The 19,214-nt window shown below is 46.2% G+C and overlaps 1 protein-coding gene across 1 annotated transcript in view; it reads right to left on the reverse strand.

Annotated features, from left to right (window-relative positions):
• Positions 1–19,214, reverse strand: part of Slc24a3 (solute carrier family 24 member 3) — a 482,375-nt gene that overhangs the window by 42,693 nt on the left and 420,468 nt on the right. The window contains exons 7-9 of the mRNA XM_005365499.3: positions 18,819–18,893; positions 6,475–6,500; positions 13–66 (exon numbers count right to left, since the gene is read on the reverse strand). Coding sequence (XP_005365556.1) covers positions 13–66; positions 6,475–6,500; positions 18,819–18,893 — 155 coding nt within the window. The remainder of the gene's footprint in view (positions 1–12; positions 67–6,474; positions 6,501–18,818; positions 18,894–19,214) is intronic.

Below are 19,214 nucleotides of genomic sequence, written 5' to 3' on the forward strand. Positions count from 1 at the left end.
TGTTTTACTTACTTCATGATGACAATATAGATGAGGTACATCAGCACAAGGACTAGGGATTCCCACCTGCACAGGACAAAGTACAGTTAGAGACGGCAAGCCCAACAGCCAAGCCATGTCAGCCGGCGCTGGAGGTATCTGATGTCAAGGGCCAGGATGGCAAGGTAGACCAGTTACACCCGTTCCCAGTCTATGCAAGTGCTTTTTGTTGCACAGATCTTTCCTTCTCACCTGAAGGGAAGATGCAGCTCTGCTGTGTGCTCACTACAAAGAGCTCTAGGGAAAGTGGCAGGCCCCTGAACATACAAGTGCTTGCATGAATCTGCTGTGGTTTACTCGCTAGGGTTATCCAGAGCTTACTAAGAGCAGACACACCAGAGGAACTGATAAGGGAGTGGGTGGTGAGAAGTGGTGGGGGCCGGAGGAGGGATTGAATGTAGAGGGGTGTAACCAGAAAGAGACAGAGATAAGCAAAGTCAAGGAGAGAGTCAGGTAGTGTCAAAGACAGCAAGGCAGAGATCTAGAACCTTTCTGGGCGGGAAGGTGCCCGGAAGTATAAGACTGAGAGAGAGGAGGCTGGGCATGGTGGACACTGGCTTATGCCTATCATCCATGAAAGTGTACTACACAGTGGGCCCTAGGTCAGTTTGGGCTGCAGAGGAGACCCTGCGTCCACAATGTAAAAGTAGAAAACCCAAACCAATGCAAATATGGACAAGAGGTGATACGGCCAAGAGAAAGGAAGGAAAACAACTGAGCCAATAGGAATGTCCTCACCTCTTAGGATTGCAATTAAAAAAGATTTCTTTATTTAGTAGCTTCCAGCTAAAGCTCAGGGGACTTGGTTTTTGGACCCCTGTTTAGCCACAGGATTGAACTAGCTGAAGGAGGGAGCATGTTTAGTTTGGACAGAAGGAGATTGGGGAGGCCTGAGGAGGAAGTCATGAAAACCCTGATTCCACACAGAATTCTTCCATGCCTCCCTAAGAATGATTTTACTGATATGGTTTTATCCAAGTAGAAAGAACTTGGGGTATGGGAGGCCTTTGGGCATCCCAACTGTCCCAGGTTCACACAGTTCTTGGCTCCAGTCTCCAGGAAGGTGCCTTTAGTCTGACCCCCTACTCCACCCCACTGCACCATTCCTTAGCAGGCATACATGTGAAATGAACTTCGTGCTTAGGTCATTCTAAAGAAAGGGGCATTGTAACAGAAACAGTGTGAGATCATTGGAAAAGAACCAAATTCAGTAGTCAGTTCTCTTTCTTCTTCCCCTCCCCTTCCTTCCTCTCCCCTCCCCTTCTCTTTCTTCCTCTTTTTCTCATGTGGTATTCCAGACTGCCCTCAGGTTTGTAACCTTTCTACCTCAGCCTCCAGAGTGCTGGGATACAGGTACGGGTCATGATGCCCAGCTTAAATCCAATACTTGCTAAACATTTTTACTTACAATCATTCTCATTCTTTAAGTTTTTTTTTTCTTTCAAAAAAAAACCCTCAAAACAAGCCCTTCTTAAGCTGGTTGTTGACCATTTTTCAGGATCACAAGGGGAGAGACCTGATTTCTGTCTACATTGCTGGTTTCCTTTGTGGGCTTGCCAAGGCCTTCCCTAACATGCGGGCTGTTGAAGCTTCTGTGGCTGCCCCATTCCTTTGGCTCCTTTGCTTAGCTGATCACCAGGTGTCTTCATGGTTCCCTCTACACATACCCTTCCTTCGTGCTGTGAGCATCTCCAAATGACCTCTGATAACACATCCACTCCCTGCCCATCAACCAGTGAGAACCATCAGTACCTCCATGCTGTGCTGGATCTAGCTCCTGAGAGATCTCTAGGTGGGGTACAAAGCATTCTCGGACAGTTTCCTAGAACTGCTTCTCTCTCACATAGTCACAACTTGAGGAGCTCAGAGGAAGAAACCAGAACACCACTCTGGATATTTCGGTTTCTTCTCCAGCCTCTGGAATCTTGACACACATTTCCTGACGCTCTGGCCCTGGCTGACCTGCTACCACGGATCCACAGGCCTTGTCCTGCAGGGTGACCTAACAGAGGGGTCTCTCATGTCTTCAGGTTTAAGCGTCTTTAGGAATATTACCTAATAGAAAGCGATTCCATATCCCTTGTGCAGAAATAAATTACTACACTGAGGCAACAAATGACCTCAAGAAAGATAAGTCCTACCTTCAGTTCCCAGGGTCAGGAGCAATGAGTCTAAAGTTGTAATTGTTAGCCCTGTCCTGGCCATCATCTTACCAAAGACATGTAAGATGGAAGGGTCTCAGAAAGGCATTGAAGCCTTTTATTCTCCCCTCTCGTCTTGAACACAGACGTGATGGCTGGAACCACAGGAGCCATTTTAGGACTGTTAGGGGAAAGGCTGGGAAAACATCCATGATGCATCTAAGATAAACGATGATTCGTTGGTTTATTAGAATCATCGTCTACCAAGAGCCTCTCACTGATTGCTGGCTCCCACTTCTTGCGTGAACATGAGCACACGACACAGCGGGCTTCAAGAATGGTGAAGGGATCTCATTCAGGTGTGGCAGGGACATCTGGCTTTTGTATACAGTTAGTCCTGCTTGTCTTCAGGGTCTACCTCCGTCACTCAAGCAACTGCAGGTTGAAAACGGTAGCATCATTCCCTGAGCAGTAGATCCTGGACTGCATAAGGATGGAGAAAGTGAGCTTCACACTAGAATGTACTCACTATTCATTGTTCTCTGCTTCCAACTGTAGGTGTAATGTGACCAATGCTCTTAGGATTCTGATGCTGTGACTTCCCCGCTAGTCTGTCCTGGGACTGGAAGCTAAAATAAACCCTCTTCTCCCCAAAGCTGCTTTGGTCTGGGTATTTTCTTTTTACAGCAAGGGGAAATGAAACAAAGATGATTCCCTGAATAATCTAGTGTAGCACTATGCAATACATGAGAACACTTCAACCCTGCTATTTAAACATCTGCATTGCATTGGGCATTAGTGATCTGGAGGTATCTTAAAGCATACAGAAGAAGGTGTGCAAATACCATGATATTTTACATATGAACTGGACCAATAGATTCTCATATGCTCAGCAGTTCTGAAGCCAATTCTTCACAAATCCTAAGAAAGCACTGCATTTGTATTTGGCAATATTCATTATTTTCTAAAGAGCCCTCTTGTTTCAAAATCAACACAGTTGCAATCAGGGTCCTTCTGAAGATCTCAAGTGAGTTAATCACCTGTCTTAACCTCTCTAGGGGCTGCTGGACTATCCTGGAGCAAGGGTGGAACTCAGCTTGTGAGGTATCACTGAAACCCTGCTGTGCTTTTGCTGTGCACACTCTGGAGTCTGGTTTTAAAGAGAGAGAGATCAGCTCCTGCCCACATCCAGGGGAAAAAAAAAAATCAATGCTTAGTAGGTAGGAAGACAGGGGAAGCAAACAGTAAAAAGCATCTTCAAATTCAATCAATGTATTTTGCCTTCCCTGGAAGCCCCAGAGCAGCAAAGGGCCAGTGGTGCAGATTTTAATTTCTTGGCTTCACTCATATGAGAAATTCTTTCTGTCAGCCCATGCATGCAATAACAGTGGTTACACAACAGGCCAGCACTCTGAGAATGATGGGACTCTGGGCCCCGGGAGCCTGTGGCTCAGATCTTTGGAAACAAAGACACCCCCACAGGGCTAGCTAGCACCAAGCCTCATTCCCTTTGTAACTCATGCATCTGTGGTCCTCCTGACTCCATACTCCTGACCCCATGTGTATAGGCCTGCTGGTGCTTAGACTGTAGGCACATATGGCCTGTTCTTTGCATAATCTAGAATCCCCTGTGATAGGATTTAGGCTTTATCAGAGTGTAAGTTTACCTAACATCTCCCTCCCTTCCTCCCCCACCCCCCACAGAGAGAGGGAAAGGGGGGGAGGGAGAGAGAGAGAGAGAGAGACTGAGACTAGGTTTGACCAAGAATGCCCACCCCCCACAGGCTCATCTATTTGAATGCTTGGTCACTGGAGAGTGTCACTACTTGAGAGGGATTAGGAGATGTGACCTTGTTGGAGTAGGTGTGGTCTTATTGGAGGAAGTGTGTCATGGGTTAGGAGTTGGGGATAGATTCTGAAGCCCAAATGAGGCCCAGTGGCTCTCTTTTTTCTTCCTTCTGCCTGCAGATCCAGATGCAGAACTCTCAGCTACCATGTCTGCCTGCGGGCCACCATGATTCCCACCATGATGATAACGGACTAAACCTCTGAGACTTGTCTTAGTCATAGTGTTTCATCACAGCAACAGAACTGTGACTGAGACACCTTTGGAATGAAGGGGAAATTAACTAAGCCACTAAGACACGTTAGGTATCTTAAAGGGCTCTGTGAGGGGGCCAGCCAAAGCTCGCTTATTAGGACATCTGCATTTGTCTCTCTCTGCCATGGTTCTCATGCAGCAATAAGACGCTTTGAGAGCTCCCTCACCCTGGGGTGGCAGCTCCCTGACCCTGGGATGGCAGCTCCCCCACCCTGGTATGGCAGCTTCCCACTCTGGGGTGGCAGCTCCCCACCCTGGGGTGGCAGCTTCCCACCCTGGGGTGGCAGCTCTTCACCCTGGGGTGGCAGCTCTTCACCCTGGGGTGGCAGCCTCCCACCCTGGGGTGGCAGCTCCCTGACCCTGGGATGGCAGTTCCCTACTCTGGGATGGCAGCTCCCCACCCTGGGATGGCAGCTCTTCACCCTGGGGTGGCAGCTCCCCCACCCTGGGGTGGCAGCTCCCTACTCTGGGATGGCTCTTTCCAGCAGTGGTGACCCTGTTGTACTGCCCTCTGGAACAGCACCCTTAGCAGACCTGGGACCTGGAGTGCTCTAGCCATTTTGACCCCCTTCAGGCTTTTCATCACTATTACTTAAAAAGACTTCTTACTTTTTTTGTGACTAAGTATAGAGAGCATGGGTCTTTTAAAAAATAGAGTATATGTATTATATTATAATCTGCATTTTAAATTATTGGGTTTTCAAACATTTCCCAAGCTGTTTTTTAAGGAAAGAAGAGATAGGTCTTAGAAGTCAACAACCTATCTCCTCATGCTGGCATAACTACCCTCTGACAGTTCCCATCACTGAGGTAGGCCCTTGGCACCCTCAAGTTCTGGAAGCCGGAGAACTATTCTCAGATAGAGGCAGAGCCCCCAACCAAGGGTTAGAGCAAAGTTGAGAATATTTCGCTGGAAGTGAAGCCACGGGAATTCCCTGTCTCTTTCTAGCTCACTCACTCCTAACACAAGGTAATGCTGTGGAAGTTTCTAGCCTCAGCGTCCCTCCTATTTCTAAGAAGTTTTTCATTTTCTTCTACTTATGCAGATCAAGCATTTGGGGGAGAACTGTAATAAGAATGCATAGGACACCTAATTTCGATTTCCATTTCAAACATACTTGCTCAGAACTCATTTTGAGAATGGGGGTTTGAACAGTTGGTCAAAATGCAAATATCCCTCTGTGTATTTAATTGAACAGCATCCTCTATCTAAGTCACCACAGACTCAGAACCATGCGTTGCCTTTTAGAGTCTTAGCAGCACTTTAATGGGATCCTGACTCCTAAGGTGTCACTGAGGTTTGGACCATTGAACTTGGTTTACCTCCTGCTACCTACAGCTCAGATCTGGAATGTTCCCCTAATGTCCAGAGTGCTAAGGAGTTGATTCCCAGCATGATGCTGTTGGGAACTGATAGAGTAGGGGCCCAGTGAGAGGTCCTTGGGTTTGTCCTGGAAGAAAACAGTGGGACCCCTCCTTCCCTTGCTTTCTGGTCATGGGTGATTGCTTTTGTTTTGTTTTGTTTTGTTTTGTTTTCCCCAGGCATGCCCTTTTACCATGAACATGGGCTTCAAACTGGGAGTAAAAATGAACTTTTTCTCTTTATAAGTTGATTGTCTATGTACTTTGCTGTGATAATGGAAATCTGATTGACAAGGGTATAAAAAGATTAGTCAAATGACAACTAGGGTCCAGCTATGGCTGACTATAGAAGAACACAGAAAATTGACAGCATCCAGCCTCCACAATAAAGACATAGAGATATGAAGATATGAATCCCATCACCCCAGCAGCCCAAGGGAAAAGCTAAATAAAAGGTAATTTGATGTCTTTGTTGAGGAAGAATGGGCAGGGCCTAAGAAATCCTTGTTCCAAGTTGTCATGACATTTCTTTCCTTTTATAGATTAGAATTATTTACTTATTTGTGTGTGTGTGTGTGTGCACATGCACATACGTGTGCATGTTAGGTATCAGTGTGGAGGTCAGAGGACAACTTGTGTAAGTCAGTTCTCTCCTTCAATCACATGGCTTCCGGATATTAAACCCAGGCTGTTGGCATTGGCAGCAAGTACCTTTACCTGCAGAGCCATCTTGCTGCCCTGTGTCTTTTTCTAATCCTCATCTCCAGCCTACAATGCATTTGGCTCTGTGTCATAAAAAGGTATAATTAGAAGGAACAAAAATGTACTTACCAAGAAACTTTTTCATCATAAATGAACTGTGGGGGAAAAAAAGAAAGTCAGTTAGAGATGTGTGCACACATGTGCACGTAATAGTATTTTAAGATGATGGGCTGGCGGTACTTGCCGCTGGCCTGGTGACATTCATGATTGGGCTGAAAGGCCAGGTACCTGTGGGCAAACTCTTTCTATAGTCTTTGTCTATCGATAGTGGAAGGAGAATTGTGTGAAGATTGGGGTGGGTGAGGGTGGGAAGGAGAAGCGAGGTGATCCAGGTCACTCTTCAGTTTCTGTCCCCAGATAGAAGGACTGGGAGAGATGACTCTGCTTTCTAAAACAAGACCCATCATGGAACTTAGGTCTACAAGGGGAGGTAGAAACTTGGCAGGCACTTTCAAATTCTGACCCTTTAGGTACCATGAGTCACACTTCTGCACGTCTCAGATTTGATGCAAGCACTTGACCTTCCGTACACCCAACAGTGCCCTTCTAGCTGTCTCCTTTTATTCCCAAGGGATCTCTTCTATCACAACCACAAGTGTGGGGAACAGCAACCCTAAGCATCTCATACAGAAAGTAATCTTGAGACAAGTGAATGGCATCAAACTGTTTGCACACCCTGGGCACTGTTGGCTTCTCATGCCTTGTGCCATGGTCTGCCTCCTGTCAAGGAAGGAGGCTCGGGAAGGTCAGAAGCAGTGAAGGAAACAAGTGACAAACCGAGATTTTATTCCCATCTGTTGGGACCAACAGAGCGTCTATAACAAGGTTTAAACAGTTACTTTCCAGCCAACACTACCTCAGATCAATTCCCATTTGGGGGAAACTAAACAACAACCAAACAAAATAACGAGCAAACTAGCAAAATCTGTACATATGGAAACCAAATTTCAGAAAGCAGAAATAATTTCTAGGATTGTTCAATCCATTGTGGAATTGATTCCAGGACCTGGGCCTGGCTCTTATTTGAACCTCTTTTCATGACACACTTATCTGCCTTACACGACTCATAGGACCCACAAAGGGTGTACCTGTCATGGATGCTGGAAGCCATAGAAATGTTTTCATGGCTTCTATAAGGATGGAGATCTTTGAGTAGCACTCCCCATGAAGGCAGAGGCCTCTGGAGCCTCTAAGACAGAGGCTGCAGGGCAACCTAGGTACCCAGTGCCAGAATGTCATTAAGCAAGATGATAAATGTAGCTAGCAATGCGGGCATTGCCTTGGTCCCCAGCGAGTCCAATAATCTCCAGTTGCGCTGAGACACAAAAGTCACCTCATGGACAGCCCACACAGCTCACAGGAGCTCTTCCTGCCATGGTAAAGGTCTAAGGAGAAGGACCAGGATCTAGGGGTCATGCTTATTGGTAACTGGTTCTTTTTAACAAGTTGTTAAAAAGAAAGAAAGAGAGAAAGAAAGAAAGAAAGAAAGAAAGAAAGAAAGAAAGTTGTTTTGTTACTCTGTCTCTGCCATCAAGTTCAACAAGTTGACATCTGGATGAGAACGCCAAGCCAGAATGGGGAAAGGATTGGAGGAATGAAGCAAATAATCCCACAATGCAGACTGGATAGTACGGAACCCACCCCCTGGAAAGACTCACAGTTGCTTGACATAATTGCTAGCATTAACAAATTGTTATCACGAAATAATGGAACAGAACCAATTATTTAAGATGGAAAAATTTTTATTAAGTACTTAATTCAATATTAGTCTTAGCAATGGGGAAGAAACAATTACTTCAGAGTTACTCAAGAGAATATGAGACTCCAGGAGAGTTTATTAAACCAGGACAATTGAATTCTCTCCCATCAGAGAAGGCAGGCGAAGGCACAATATGGATGCAGCTCACAGGGATCTTGTATTCTGTAAGAGATTCTCCACAGATAGGGGCATAGATCCTGCAAAGGCAGTCACGGGGAGTTGACTGGTCTTGGTATAGAGACACAGGCATCCTTTATGAACGTTTCAGGAACAGCTGTGGGTTGGTATGCCTTTAACTATTGATTATGTAGAGAAAAAATACTAATGGGCTTCACTGTACAAAGATCCTCGCTGTGGCTTGAACGTGAAACTTCTCCCACAGCCCACAGATGTGCATTCTTGAACAGCGGGTCCCCAGCTGGAGCTAGAGGGGGTACAGAGCCTTTGGCACGGTGGCCTGGCCAGCAGAAGTGAGCTATTGGCCTTGCAGGTAATGTCTGCTTCTGCTTCTGGCCCAAGCTCTCTGCTTCCTGATTCATCAGGTGTGAGAAGCCACCTCAGACTCCCTCTGCCACAGACAGGAGTGTGTCCCTTCATGTTCCCCCTCTGCCATGCAGGCCTGCACCCTCTTCTGAAACTATAGACTTCTTTAAGTTGCTCCTGCCATGCAATTTGTCATAGCGAAAAGTAACTAATATAGTCGCAAACTGGGAGGGGGGTAGAGTTTACAGGGAGCCTCAAAGAGCCGACAAACAGCGCGCAAACCATGGTATGATCAGCTGAATTGCTAGCCAGAGGCCGAGCATATGAGCCCACAGGGCTGCTGTGGTGGTGTGTGATGTATGGAGGTTGGGAGGAGTCAGACACAGAAAGAGAAATGGATGTTATCTTCCTGCAAGTTCTAGCACACAATAGTGATCTGGAAACATTCAAAATACCCGATAGTTTTCCTTTTGTGTGGCCCCGGGGACACCCTGTTTCTCAGGGGTAACAACTGCTGCATTGGTTGCTCAGGAGAACAAAGCCAGGGGATTCAACTGCCCTGTGGCTGCTGTAAAACCATGGTGCAGTTTATCCCTGTACTCTAAGAGGATTGTGCAGAGCAGCGAGAAGATCTATCAGCGGAAATCAGGGCTGGTGCTTGGGGGAGGCTGTGTAGCCTGGTCATCCTTTCCTGGAAGACTGGGAATGAGGAAATCAAATGGATGGCGAATGTTCTTTTGGAAAGAACCATGGGGCTATCCTGACGGAGGCCTAGGATTATTCTGTGTGGAAAGTTATAATGACAGAGGAGGCTGTGGGAAAATGGGTTTCGTTTTATGATTAGTTCCACTTTGGTACCACTAGGTGGCACTCACAACCCAGCCCTCCACCATGGTGAAGGCAGCAAAGTTGAAGCAGCTCAAGCCCATTTTCAAGGCTCTGGTGAACCCGTGTGAATGAGCAGAAGTACCACGGGGCAGGCAGTCCACTGCAGTGCCTACACCAGCCTATAGCTGCGTGAGGCAGGGGGAAGAGCTTTCTGCTTGACGTTCACGACTCGGGGGAGCGGCGAGTAAGTCATTGGTGCCAGACCAGAATCTGAAAGGTGAGTTGCAACTAAGCACTCTCCTTCTGTGGCATTTAGAAGTAACTCAACCGCTTCACAAAAGAAAGCAAGCCTTGGATATTCTCTGCTGTATGTGTTTGAGGCCAGGAACTGAGAGAGCTCACAGTGCTGAGAATCACTGGTACTCAGGAACTGGACCTCAGATTTGCTGAGCAAGCGCTGCCCTGGGGGTCCTGGCCTCTGACCTTACACGTGGCTCACCGGAAGTTACACTTGTCTTCCCTTGGGTTCCCACATATTCTGCAGCTGGGCTAAATGTGAACAACCAGAAACGAATTCGACAAAAGCACTCATTTCCTCTAGGCTTCAGAGAAGTGGCTGGGTACCATGGAAACAGGCTTGTCAATCCTGGTGCCCGCTCTAAAATTCTTCCCGAAAAGTCAGGCTGACTTCAGCCAGGTGGATCCCCGGATGCCAGAGCAATCCAAGGAACTGCCAAGGGAACAGCTCCTTTAAGACGGACAACATGGCAAAGACAAGATAGGAGGGGCTTGGGTGTAACCAGGAGAAGAGAGCGAGCTGCCTCAGCACCACTAACCAGTCCGGAGTTCGAATACTAGAAGCTACAACCACAAAACGGGAATGGCCGCATTGCTGCTATTTCATAATCTATGTTATGATCATTGGCACTGTGAGCATTCTAAGCAGTGAAAATGACAGGAGAAAATCAAGAGCATCCTTTTCTTTCAAGAGGCTGAAACTTGAAAATCTCCCTTTCCTAACTATCAAATCAAGCTAGCCTCTCCCATAGACACTTCACATTCAATGGCACAGGGATCCCCCTACCTCCAGCTGCTCCAAGTTTAGAGCACTCATTTCTGCGGGCCTAGGAGCTAGCAGTACAAGTGGCTTAGCTGAGGGGGTGGGGCGGGTGGGACATACTGAGAAGCTGTGCCCTGCTATGGCTTAAGCTTTAAAGATAACGAGGCATGTAGGAAGAGAACTCGAATGGCATTAGTGGCTGCAGGAAGGAGGATAAGAAATTAAGAGTTTGAGAAGTGCTGATCAGCTCCAGGAAGCAATGGTTGGGAAGATAAATGACGTATATAGGAGACAAGGTTTGGTGGTGGCCGGGCAGCACAAAAACAAACGCAAGCACAAACTAAAAATGTAAAGCCATCTTCTGCTGTGGGATAATCCTTCTGTACACTGTATGACTATATGCTGCTACGATTGGTTTAATAAAAAGCTGACTGGCCAATAGCTGAACAGGATAAAGTTAGGTAGGAAAGTCAAACTGAAAATGATGGGATGAGGAAGGGAGGAGTCAGAAGGCTTGCCAGCTGGATGAGGAATGAGTTGAACACATAAAATGGGATAGAGGTAAAAGCCATGAGCCTCATGGCAGCACATAGGTTAATAGAAATGGATTAAGTTGTAAGAGTTAGTTTGTAATAAGCCTGAGCTATTGGTTGAGCATTTGCAATTAACATAAATCTCTGTGTGGTGATTTGGAAGTGGCTTCCAGGATGGGAAAAACTCCACCTCCAATTTTCACTGTAAATACTCAGTGGCTCTTATTCGCAAGCTGCTTTCTCCAGAACAGCTGACATACACCGCTCCCTGTTGAGTGAGCAAATGCAAAGATGACCCCAGCCTCCCGGGATTCCCAGCACTATATAGTTCCTTCCATACACTCACCACTGACTGTAAAGTCAGTTAGTTTCTGTGTGACTACAGTCAATTTATTTCAGGACTTTAAATTTCTGTCACAATCATTCTCCTGGGAAGCTTCTAGCTATCATCATTCTTCCTCCTTGGCCAGAAGGAGAGCTGAAATGAAATGACAGTCCAGTTGGTGCAAGGAAATCCAGAGAAAATCAGTTAATTCCCAGTAGAGCATGGGATTGAGAGGGAGAGGGGACTTGCTAGAGAGAAGGGCCACCTGGAAGGTAGGCAATGCTCACCGTGACTGTCAAGATTGTTTATCTACCACCAGAGGAACTGCACAAAACAATTTCTAGAGTATTTAAGATTATCTGCTGTAATGGATAGCCTTGTCAACTTGACACAACTTGGAATCACCTGGGATGAATCTTGATGAAGGATTGTCTACATCGGGTTGGCATGTAGGCATGTCTGTGGGGATTGTCTTAAGTTAACTGCTGTGGGAAAACCCAGCCCAGTGTGAGTGGCAAGGAGTTTTGAACTGTGTCAGGGTAGAGGAATGGAGCTGAGCACATGCAAACATGTGATCATATGTGTGTTCGTTTCTCTCTGCTCTTGCCTATGGATATGATGTGACTTGTGGTTTAAAGCTCCTACCTTAACTTCCCCCCAGTGATAGACTGTAACCTGAAATTATGAGCCAAATGAGCTCCTCTTCCCCATACTGCTTTTTTTTGTCAGTTTTTAAAATCACAGCAAAAAAAAAAAAAGGAACTAAAACAGTTACCTTCATGAGCTCTAGGGTATGTAAGGTAAAGCTATTTTTTCCAACAACATGTTCTCAGAATAAGAACTATTTCAGATTCTCAGAGGCAGATTTTATTGGAAGGAAATCTGGATTCTACACAGCTGTACTGTATAGCTGGAGCTACACTGGCATGTTATTGCTGAACCGTCTGAGACACCTTCTCTGTTAGCCTAAAAGACATAGGTAACTGTAGGAAAGTTCATAGTTTCTACAGGACAGTTGGCTCATTAGAACTGCACCATCCAATGAGGTAGTTACCAGCTATCTATGGTTCTGCTGTAGGACAATGATTTTACCCTGTAAAGATTTGCTTCTTGTACTTGTTTAGAAAATGCTGATTGGCCAGTAGCCAGGCAGAAAGTATAGGTGGGGTGAACAGGCAAGAAGTAGAGGTGGGGCAAGGAGAACAGGAGAATTCTGGGAAGAGGAAAGATTCAGTCTGCAGTCATCACCCAGACACAGAGGAAGCAAGATGAGAATGCTTCGCTGATAAAAGATACCAAGCCACGTGGCCAACACAGACAAGAATTATGGGCTAATATAAGTTATAAGAGTTATAAGAATCTTGAGTTAATAGGTCAACCAGTTTATAATTAATGTAGACCTCTGTGTGTTTCTTTGGGGCTGAAGGGCTGTGGGACCCAGGTGGGACAGAAACCTCTGACAACATGGCTGTACAATGCAACTTAAACATAAAATTCAGTCATTTGTTCTTGCTAGTTGCATTTTGAGGATTCAGTAGCTGCACATGCCCCTATGGCTATCATGGCTATTGCATGACACAATAAGGGACAGAAAGTTCTGAGTTCAGTCAGGAAAGTTCATGTCTCTTGGGGGTCATGTGTTAAAAGCTTGGTGCTTAGGTTGGCACTATCAGAAGGTTAGTAAAATCATTGTGGAGAGGAACCAAATGAAAGATCTTTAGGCCACTGGGTCATGCCCTTGAAGGTGACAGTGGGATCTCTGTCTTCCGTTTTCTTTCTTGTTTTGGCTTGTGAGGTTGTCACTTTGTTCTACCACAAACACCTGTTACAATGGGTTCAAAGCAACAGGGTTACTTGAACTTGAACTTGGACTTCTGGGTCCATGAGCTAAACAAACCTTTCTATTTATAATTGTTTCAAGTATTTTGTTATGGCAACTAATGCCGAGTCACTGCCTGTCTCTGGCAAGTGAGTGTCAGCTCAGCTGTTTCGCAGCCCCCATGGGAACTCTTCACCCAGGGGTTCTGCAAAGAGCTCCCCCAGTGATGGAAATGGAGGCATTAACTTGAACTAGTTTCTTTGCTGGGTGTGCACCCAGAGTGGCCTGAGGACCGTGCCAACAAGGATCAGTGGCTTCTCTGCTCTATCATCTACAGACAGACAGCACTTTGAAGGGGATTTTTCTACCAGCCCAAGTTAAGAGGAAGCGATTCCATAGAGTTTTCCATCTCCCACGAAGGCTCCTCTCTTCTTCATGTTCACAATCCCTGACTACAGCTTAGATGAAGTGTAAAAATAAAGTAGTTCCTTTTGGGCAGCTGTTAGACTGATGAAGTGATGGATCATTTGCATTTATGCAAATATCATGATTATATAAATCACAGCAACATTTTAATGCAAGAAACTTGACAGGCTGGCTGGAATTTGGAAAAAGGGCAGGACTGGGAGGCCGGCTATGCCCCTGGACCAAGTGATCCTGGGTGTGGAGGAGAGGCAGGGGAGACCTGTACTGATCTGTGGACAGCTGTTACGTATGTGAGCAGACACATGATCTGTGGACAGCTGTTCCATACGTGAGCAGACACATGATGGGAAACACTGCAAAGAACACAGAACATTCTTAGGACTTAACAGTGGCATTTCTCTTGCTTCCAGGCATTATCTCGCGTTTCCATGGCCAAAGATTCCAATAGAGAGGGTGCATGAGGCTAAAGGGAGGCTCTCTTTCCCCGGGGAGGACAATAGGAAGAACATACTGTGTGTTTTTGAAAGAATGATTGCTTTAGACAAGGATATACCATCATTGCAGACTAATCATAACGTAGCACAAAGGAAAATTGAGATGGAGCCTAGGTACCAAAGAGAACTGACTTTGGGTCTCTTAATCAACTGTCTTTATTTGGGGGGACTGTGTGGGGAATACACACGCCTGTCTCACCCCTGTGTTCTTGCTCTCTGCCCATCTGTGCTCCACCTTTAACTGGAATGTCTCAGCAGTTTTAGACTGCAGGCAATAATGAAGCTATTAGCATTCTCCTGGCTGGACTCCTTGCCCTCTGTCCTTTAGCAGCAAGTGGCATCCCTGGAGACTCTGTCTTAGCTATCTTTGGATCTCTAGGCCTCCTGGTTTGTCCTTGGGGCTCTGCTGTATGACTCTTAAGGGTGTCTTGATGAGATGATACATAGAAATGGCATCTGGTCCCACTTAGTCCACCCTTGCCCTGGGAGTGAATGGGTTCTCCTTGTACAACCTCAAGGGGTCAGCTGAACATTTCAGAACTTAAAAAAAACGCTAATAATTAAATTAAATTGTTTGGAAAGCTTGGTGATTATTCTGTGGGCTGGGGAAAGGGCGTTGTAACAGAGGCAATTTACGTGACCACAGCACGATCCTGCATTAAGCTAGGTATTACCTAAAGAAAACTTGACGAACATGTTTTTGTTACTGTATCTGCAGTCACAAAAGAAGGGAGTTAAAAAAAAAGTACTGGCAAAAAGCTACAGAGAGTTTGTGAGTTTCAGTCTGAGGCTGGGGTGGGTCGCTGTGACAGCTACTTTGCTAGGTGCTATCCTTCTGGACTGAGGATGGATTCATTCCCCACACAGTCTCCAGTGAGAATCCCAGATGGCAGGAGCACGGAGGTGGCTCAGTATTAAAGTGCTCGATGTTCAAGCGCAAAGGCATGGGCTTGGAGCCCCAGCATCCAGGTTAAAGCTGGGGATGGGAGCCCAGGTTTGGAGGTGGAGATCAGTAGATCTTGGTCTCCCTGACCAACTAGGCTAGTCCAAACAGGAGGCTCCCTGTTGCCTGAGAGACCCTGGCTCAAAAAAGTAGAGCAGAGAAGTAATAGGCAAAGACATCCCAACATCAGACTTTTGCCTTCACAGGGGTGAGCCGTGCACACAGACACACGCACATGTGCAAGAGTGCGCACACACTGATATAGATAGATAGGTAGGTAGATAGATAGATAGATAGATAGATAGATAGATAGATAGATAGATAGATAGATAGAAGGTAGATAGATAGGTAGATAGAGAGATAGATAGGTTGGTAGGTAGAGAATATGAAAATAGGCTCCATGCTCACTGACAGAAATTAGAATTGTAGACAAACTAAGCCTGCACAGACAAATGTGATCTTGTTTCTCCAGAATTTCAGAATTGACTTTAGACATGATCATGGATACACCAGAGGTCAATATCCCAAAGGATTTCCTGCCACTTCCATCACGTCCAGTCAGAAGCTTTGCTTTCCAAAGTCCAGCACCTGTGGTGAAAGACGATGCAGGCTGCAATGCAGTTTCCCAGTTTCTACTTCAGTACCCGAAGAGTCAAAATCCCTGCTTCCACACTCCGATCAGAGTGCCAATTGTTTTGTTCACTAAAATTGGGGGAATGTCGCTTAATGTACAAGGAAGCAATATTCAGCTTTGAAGACTCCCATTTTATCTGTTCCACTTCTTCTTAACACTAGACAAGTACAATTTTCCCTCAAAGTCACAAAAACCCTAGTTTTGACAGCCCGTCTGTGAATACACAGCCCAAGTCTCCAGCCCATGGCAAGGAATCCATCCGATGCTGCTGTTTGATGCTTGCTGAAGGAAACACAGGGCGGCCTCAGCAGCCAGCGTGTTCAGCTGTCTCAGCTTGTGTGATTTATGTACCGTGGCCCCAGGGCAGATGGTTGCTTGGCCCAAAGACCAGGTTCAGGAGGGTGTGCCACCTGTGACCCAGGGAAACCAAACCCCTTCACTTCTTCACACGCCGTTAGCAGCAGTTGTGTCTGATGTATCTTGGACAGGTCCAGAGAAATTGGTCTGAAGGCAAGTTTTTCCACACACTGTCTTGGAGGTGTCTATGCTGCAAGCCAGTGCTCACAAGACTGCTCTAGGGGGCAGACATCTCTGAGTTGTGCTCTGGGAGACCTTGCCTATCTCCCTTGCATGTTACTGCCTTGTGTTTGCAAGCCTAGTCATCTCTCAGAACTTCAGCAGAGTGCAAGTGGCATTCATTTACGGCTGGCATCCCCTACTCACACGTCTCTTGAAAAAAAAAACCCGCAATTTTCAAAAAAGTATAAGAAAATACCCATGGTGGTTTGAAAGAAAATGGCCCTCAAAGGGAGTGGCACTATTAGGAGGTGTGGCTTTGTTGGAGTAGGCGTGGCCTTGTTGGTGGAAGTGTGTCAGTATGGGGCACGGGCTTTAAGGTTTCCTATGCTCAAGCTATACTCAGTGTGGCACACGGCTGCATCCCGTTGCCTATGGATTAGGATGCAGAACTCTCAGATTCTTCTCCAGCACCATGCCTGCCTGTATGCCACTTGCCATGAAGGTAGTGGACTAAACCTCTTGACTGGAAGCTACCCCAATTAATTGCTTTCCTTTATAAGAGCTGCTGTGGTCATGGTGCCCCTTCACCGTGATAGAAACCCTAGCTAAGACAACATCTGAAAAGGTAGAACAGTAGAATGTACAGGAGTAATATGTATTGATCCCTTGCAGGACAAAGCTCACCAGAAACCATGTTTGGAAAGTCTGGGTTGAAGTTAAAAAAGAGTCTACTCAGGACAGGCCTCGGGATAGTTTTCAACCTAAAGTGCCACATAGGAGAGTAATTTGGAAAGCGGGTCATACAGTCCTGCTGCAGAGATAAGAAGCTGGAAACCAGAGAGAGTGATTTTCTGAGATCAATGCTGCTAGTAAGAAACTGTGATGGGCACAGTTTTCTAGATGCTCAGAATATATATGTGTTGGTTCACATCTGCTACAATCTGTCATCTATAAAGCCAGTAGTACAATTCTGGACCAAGCCTAAAGACATGATAACTAAGGAGCCACTGGCTCAACTCCCTCTTTGAGTTGGAAAGCACCAATGTCCAAGGGCACAGGAAACTGGATGACTCTGCTTACAGAGGAAGAACAAATTACTGCCTTCTACTGTGTTCCACTGAGGTGCTCAAGGGACTGGCTGATATCCACTCATTTTGGTGAGAGTGTTCTTTTTTCTTAATTCTATTGATATAAATGCTCTGTCTGGATGGACCATATGTTACTGCTTGACTCGGAACTATCCCGCAAGTTCTGATGATTTTTTTTCTCTAGCAGGTTCAGGAAGTGAGGCCCAGCTGGAAGAGATATGACAGCAGAGGCAGGCTTTGGGGGAGATAGCCTGGCCACTTGCTGCTGTCTCATTCTCTGTATCCGAGTCCATCACGAAGTTGATGGCCTCTGCCACATGCTCCCATCACTACTCAATACACCATCCTTCCTCACCAGGACGGCCTGAAACCCTCGGAAACTTTTGATCCAAACAAATCTTTTATCCTCCAAGTTGTATCTGTCAGGTATTGTGAAAAATGAAACAAAGTAATTAATACACAGAAGCCCCTGGAAATAATGAAGCACTGAGACCTGGCCTCCCTTAGCCAGTCAAGTTGACACACAGAATTAACTGTCACAAGAGGAGACTGGCGTTAGGAGCCAGGTCTTCCAATTCTTATTTGCTTCCCCTATTTGTAACTATCTACTTCCATGAACCTCTGCTTGCCAAGCTGAGGAGTTTGGTTATCTCTGGTCAGTTAAACAAGGGAAGAATGTTCATGGACTTTCCTGGTGGAGACCTGGATGGCTGGAAGATTTACTGGTGATAGGGAGGGGAGGGCAGTAGGCAACAGAAGTGTTTCTGTGTTGTAATCTGACCCACCAAGAACTGTAGCATGGCTGATGTATCCATTCAGGCTAAGACCATAGCAGCCCTGAGTGAAGTGGGGGACATGGTGGGGACAATGTTTATGAGGTGGAATCTACAGGACAGTTAGGTCTAACAGGGACAGGGGAGTTGGAGGAAAGGGTGACTTAATTTAATTTCCAGGTTGGGTAGTTAGGACAGAACGAGGGCAGAAATATAGGAAGAGAATCCAGTTTTGTTAGACATATGGAGAGTTAGTAGAGACATGCCAAGGTTGGGACATGCAGCTGTCCAATACAGAATTATTTACCCACAGTGGACCTCAGGCAGATCTACTTCTCCCTGAAGCACGGAGTGGGGCGTGGTCAGAAGGTATGTTGCCTGAGACCAGGGGACATTGAGAGGGGAAAAGTTCTGGGGCACTTGGGGAGGGGAGTCAGGAGCCATGAGGCTAGCAAGAAGGAACAGTCAAGAAGGTTACAGAATAGCCGCAGGGCACTTCCCTTAACCAGACAACCTAAGACCACTGTTCTAAGTACCCAGTGAGCAAACAAGGTGCTGGGTAACCAGAGTAACTTGAAGAAAGGAAAACTTACCCACCTAGAGACACAAACTTGCTTATCAGCCTCCATTAGCCTCCATGTCCTAGAGAGAAATTCCACGCTGACAAGCCTTACACTGTCCTGTCTTGAGAAGGGATAAGACTGAACTAAAATGGTAAAAGCAACTTACCACAATGAGCGCCACCACCGACAGTGTGTAGTAGATGGAGTCTCTCAGCAGACACCAGGAGGAAAGAGCCACGACCTACAGGGAGGAAGACAAACAGGAAACAGGCTGTCAGGCTCTTCAAACAAGATGGCGTTACTGTGGCCAGCGCTTGTCCTCCATGAGCACTCAGAGAGAAGAGGAAGAAGGAGTGCGTTTGCCCTCTTGACTTCAGTAGAGTCCTCTGTATTCCTGGCCAGCGGTAAACCAGACACAGATTGGCATATGTCTGCTGCCTGACCCCGTCAATCCGCCCATCCATGGGGACTTACCTAAAGGCTTTAGAGCTATTAGTCTGGGTCTTCTCATAAGAAGGTACAGGAGGTAGACTGACAGGAAATGACTAATGACAAAAAATGG

Source organism: Microtus ochrogaster, unplaced genomic scaffold (genome assembly GCF_000317375.1).
Source record: "Microtus ochrogaster isolate Prairie Vole_2 unplaced genomic scaffold, MicOch1.0 UNK3, whole genome shotgun sequence".
Lineage (NCBI taxonomy): Eukaryota > Metazoa > Chordata > Mammalia > Rodentia > Cricetidae > Microtus > Microtus ochrogaster.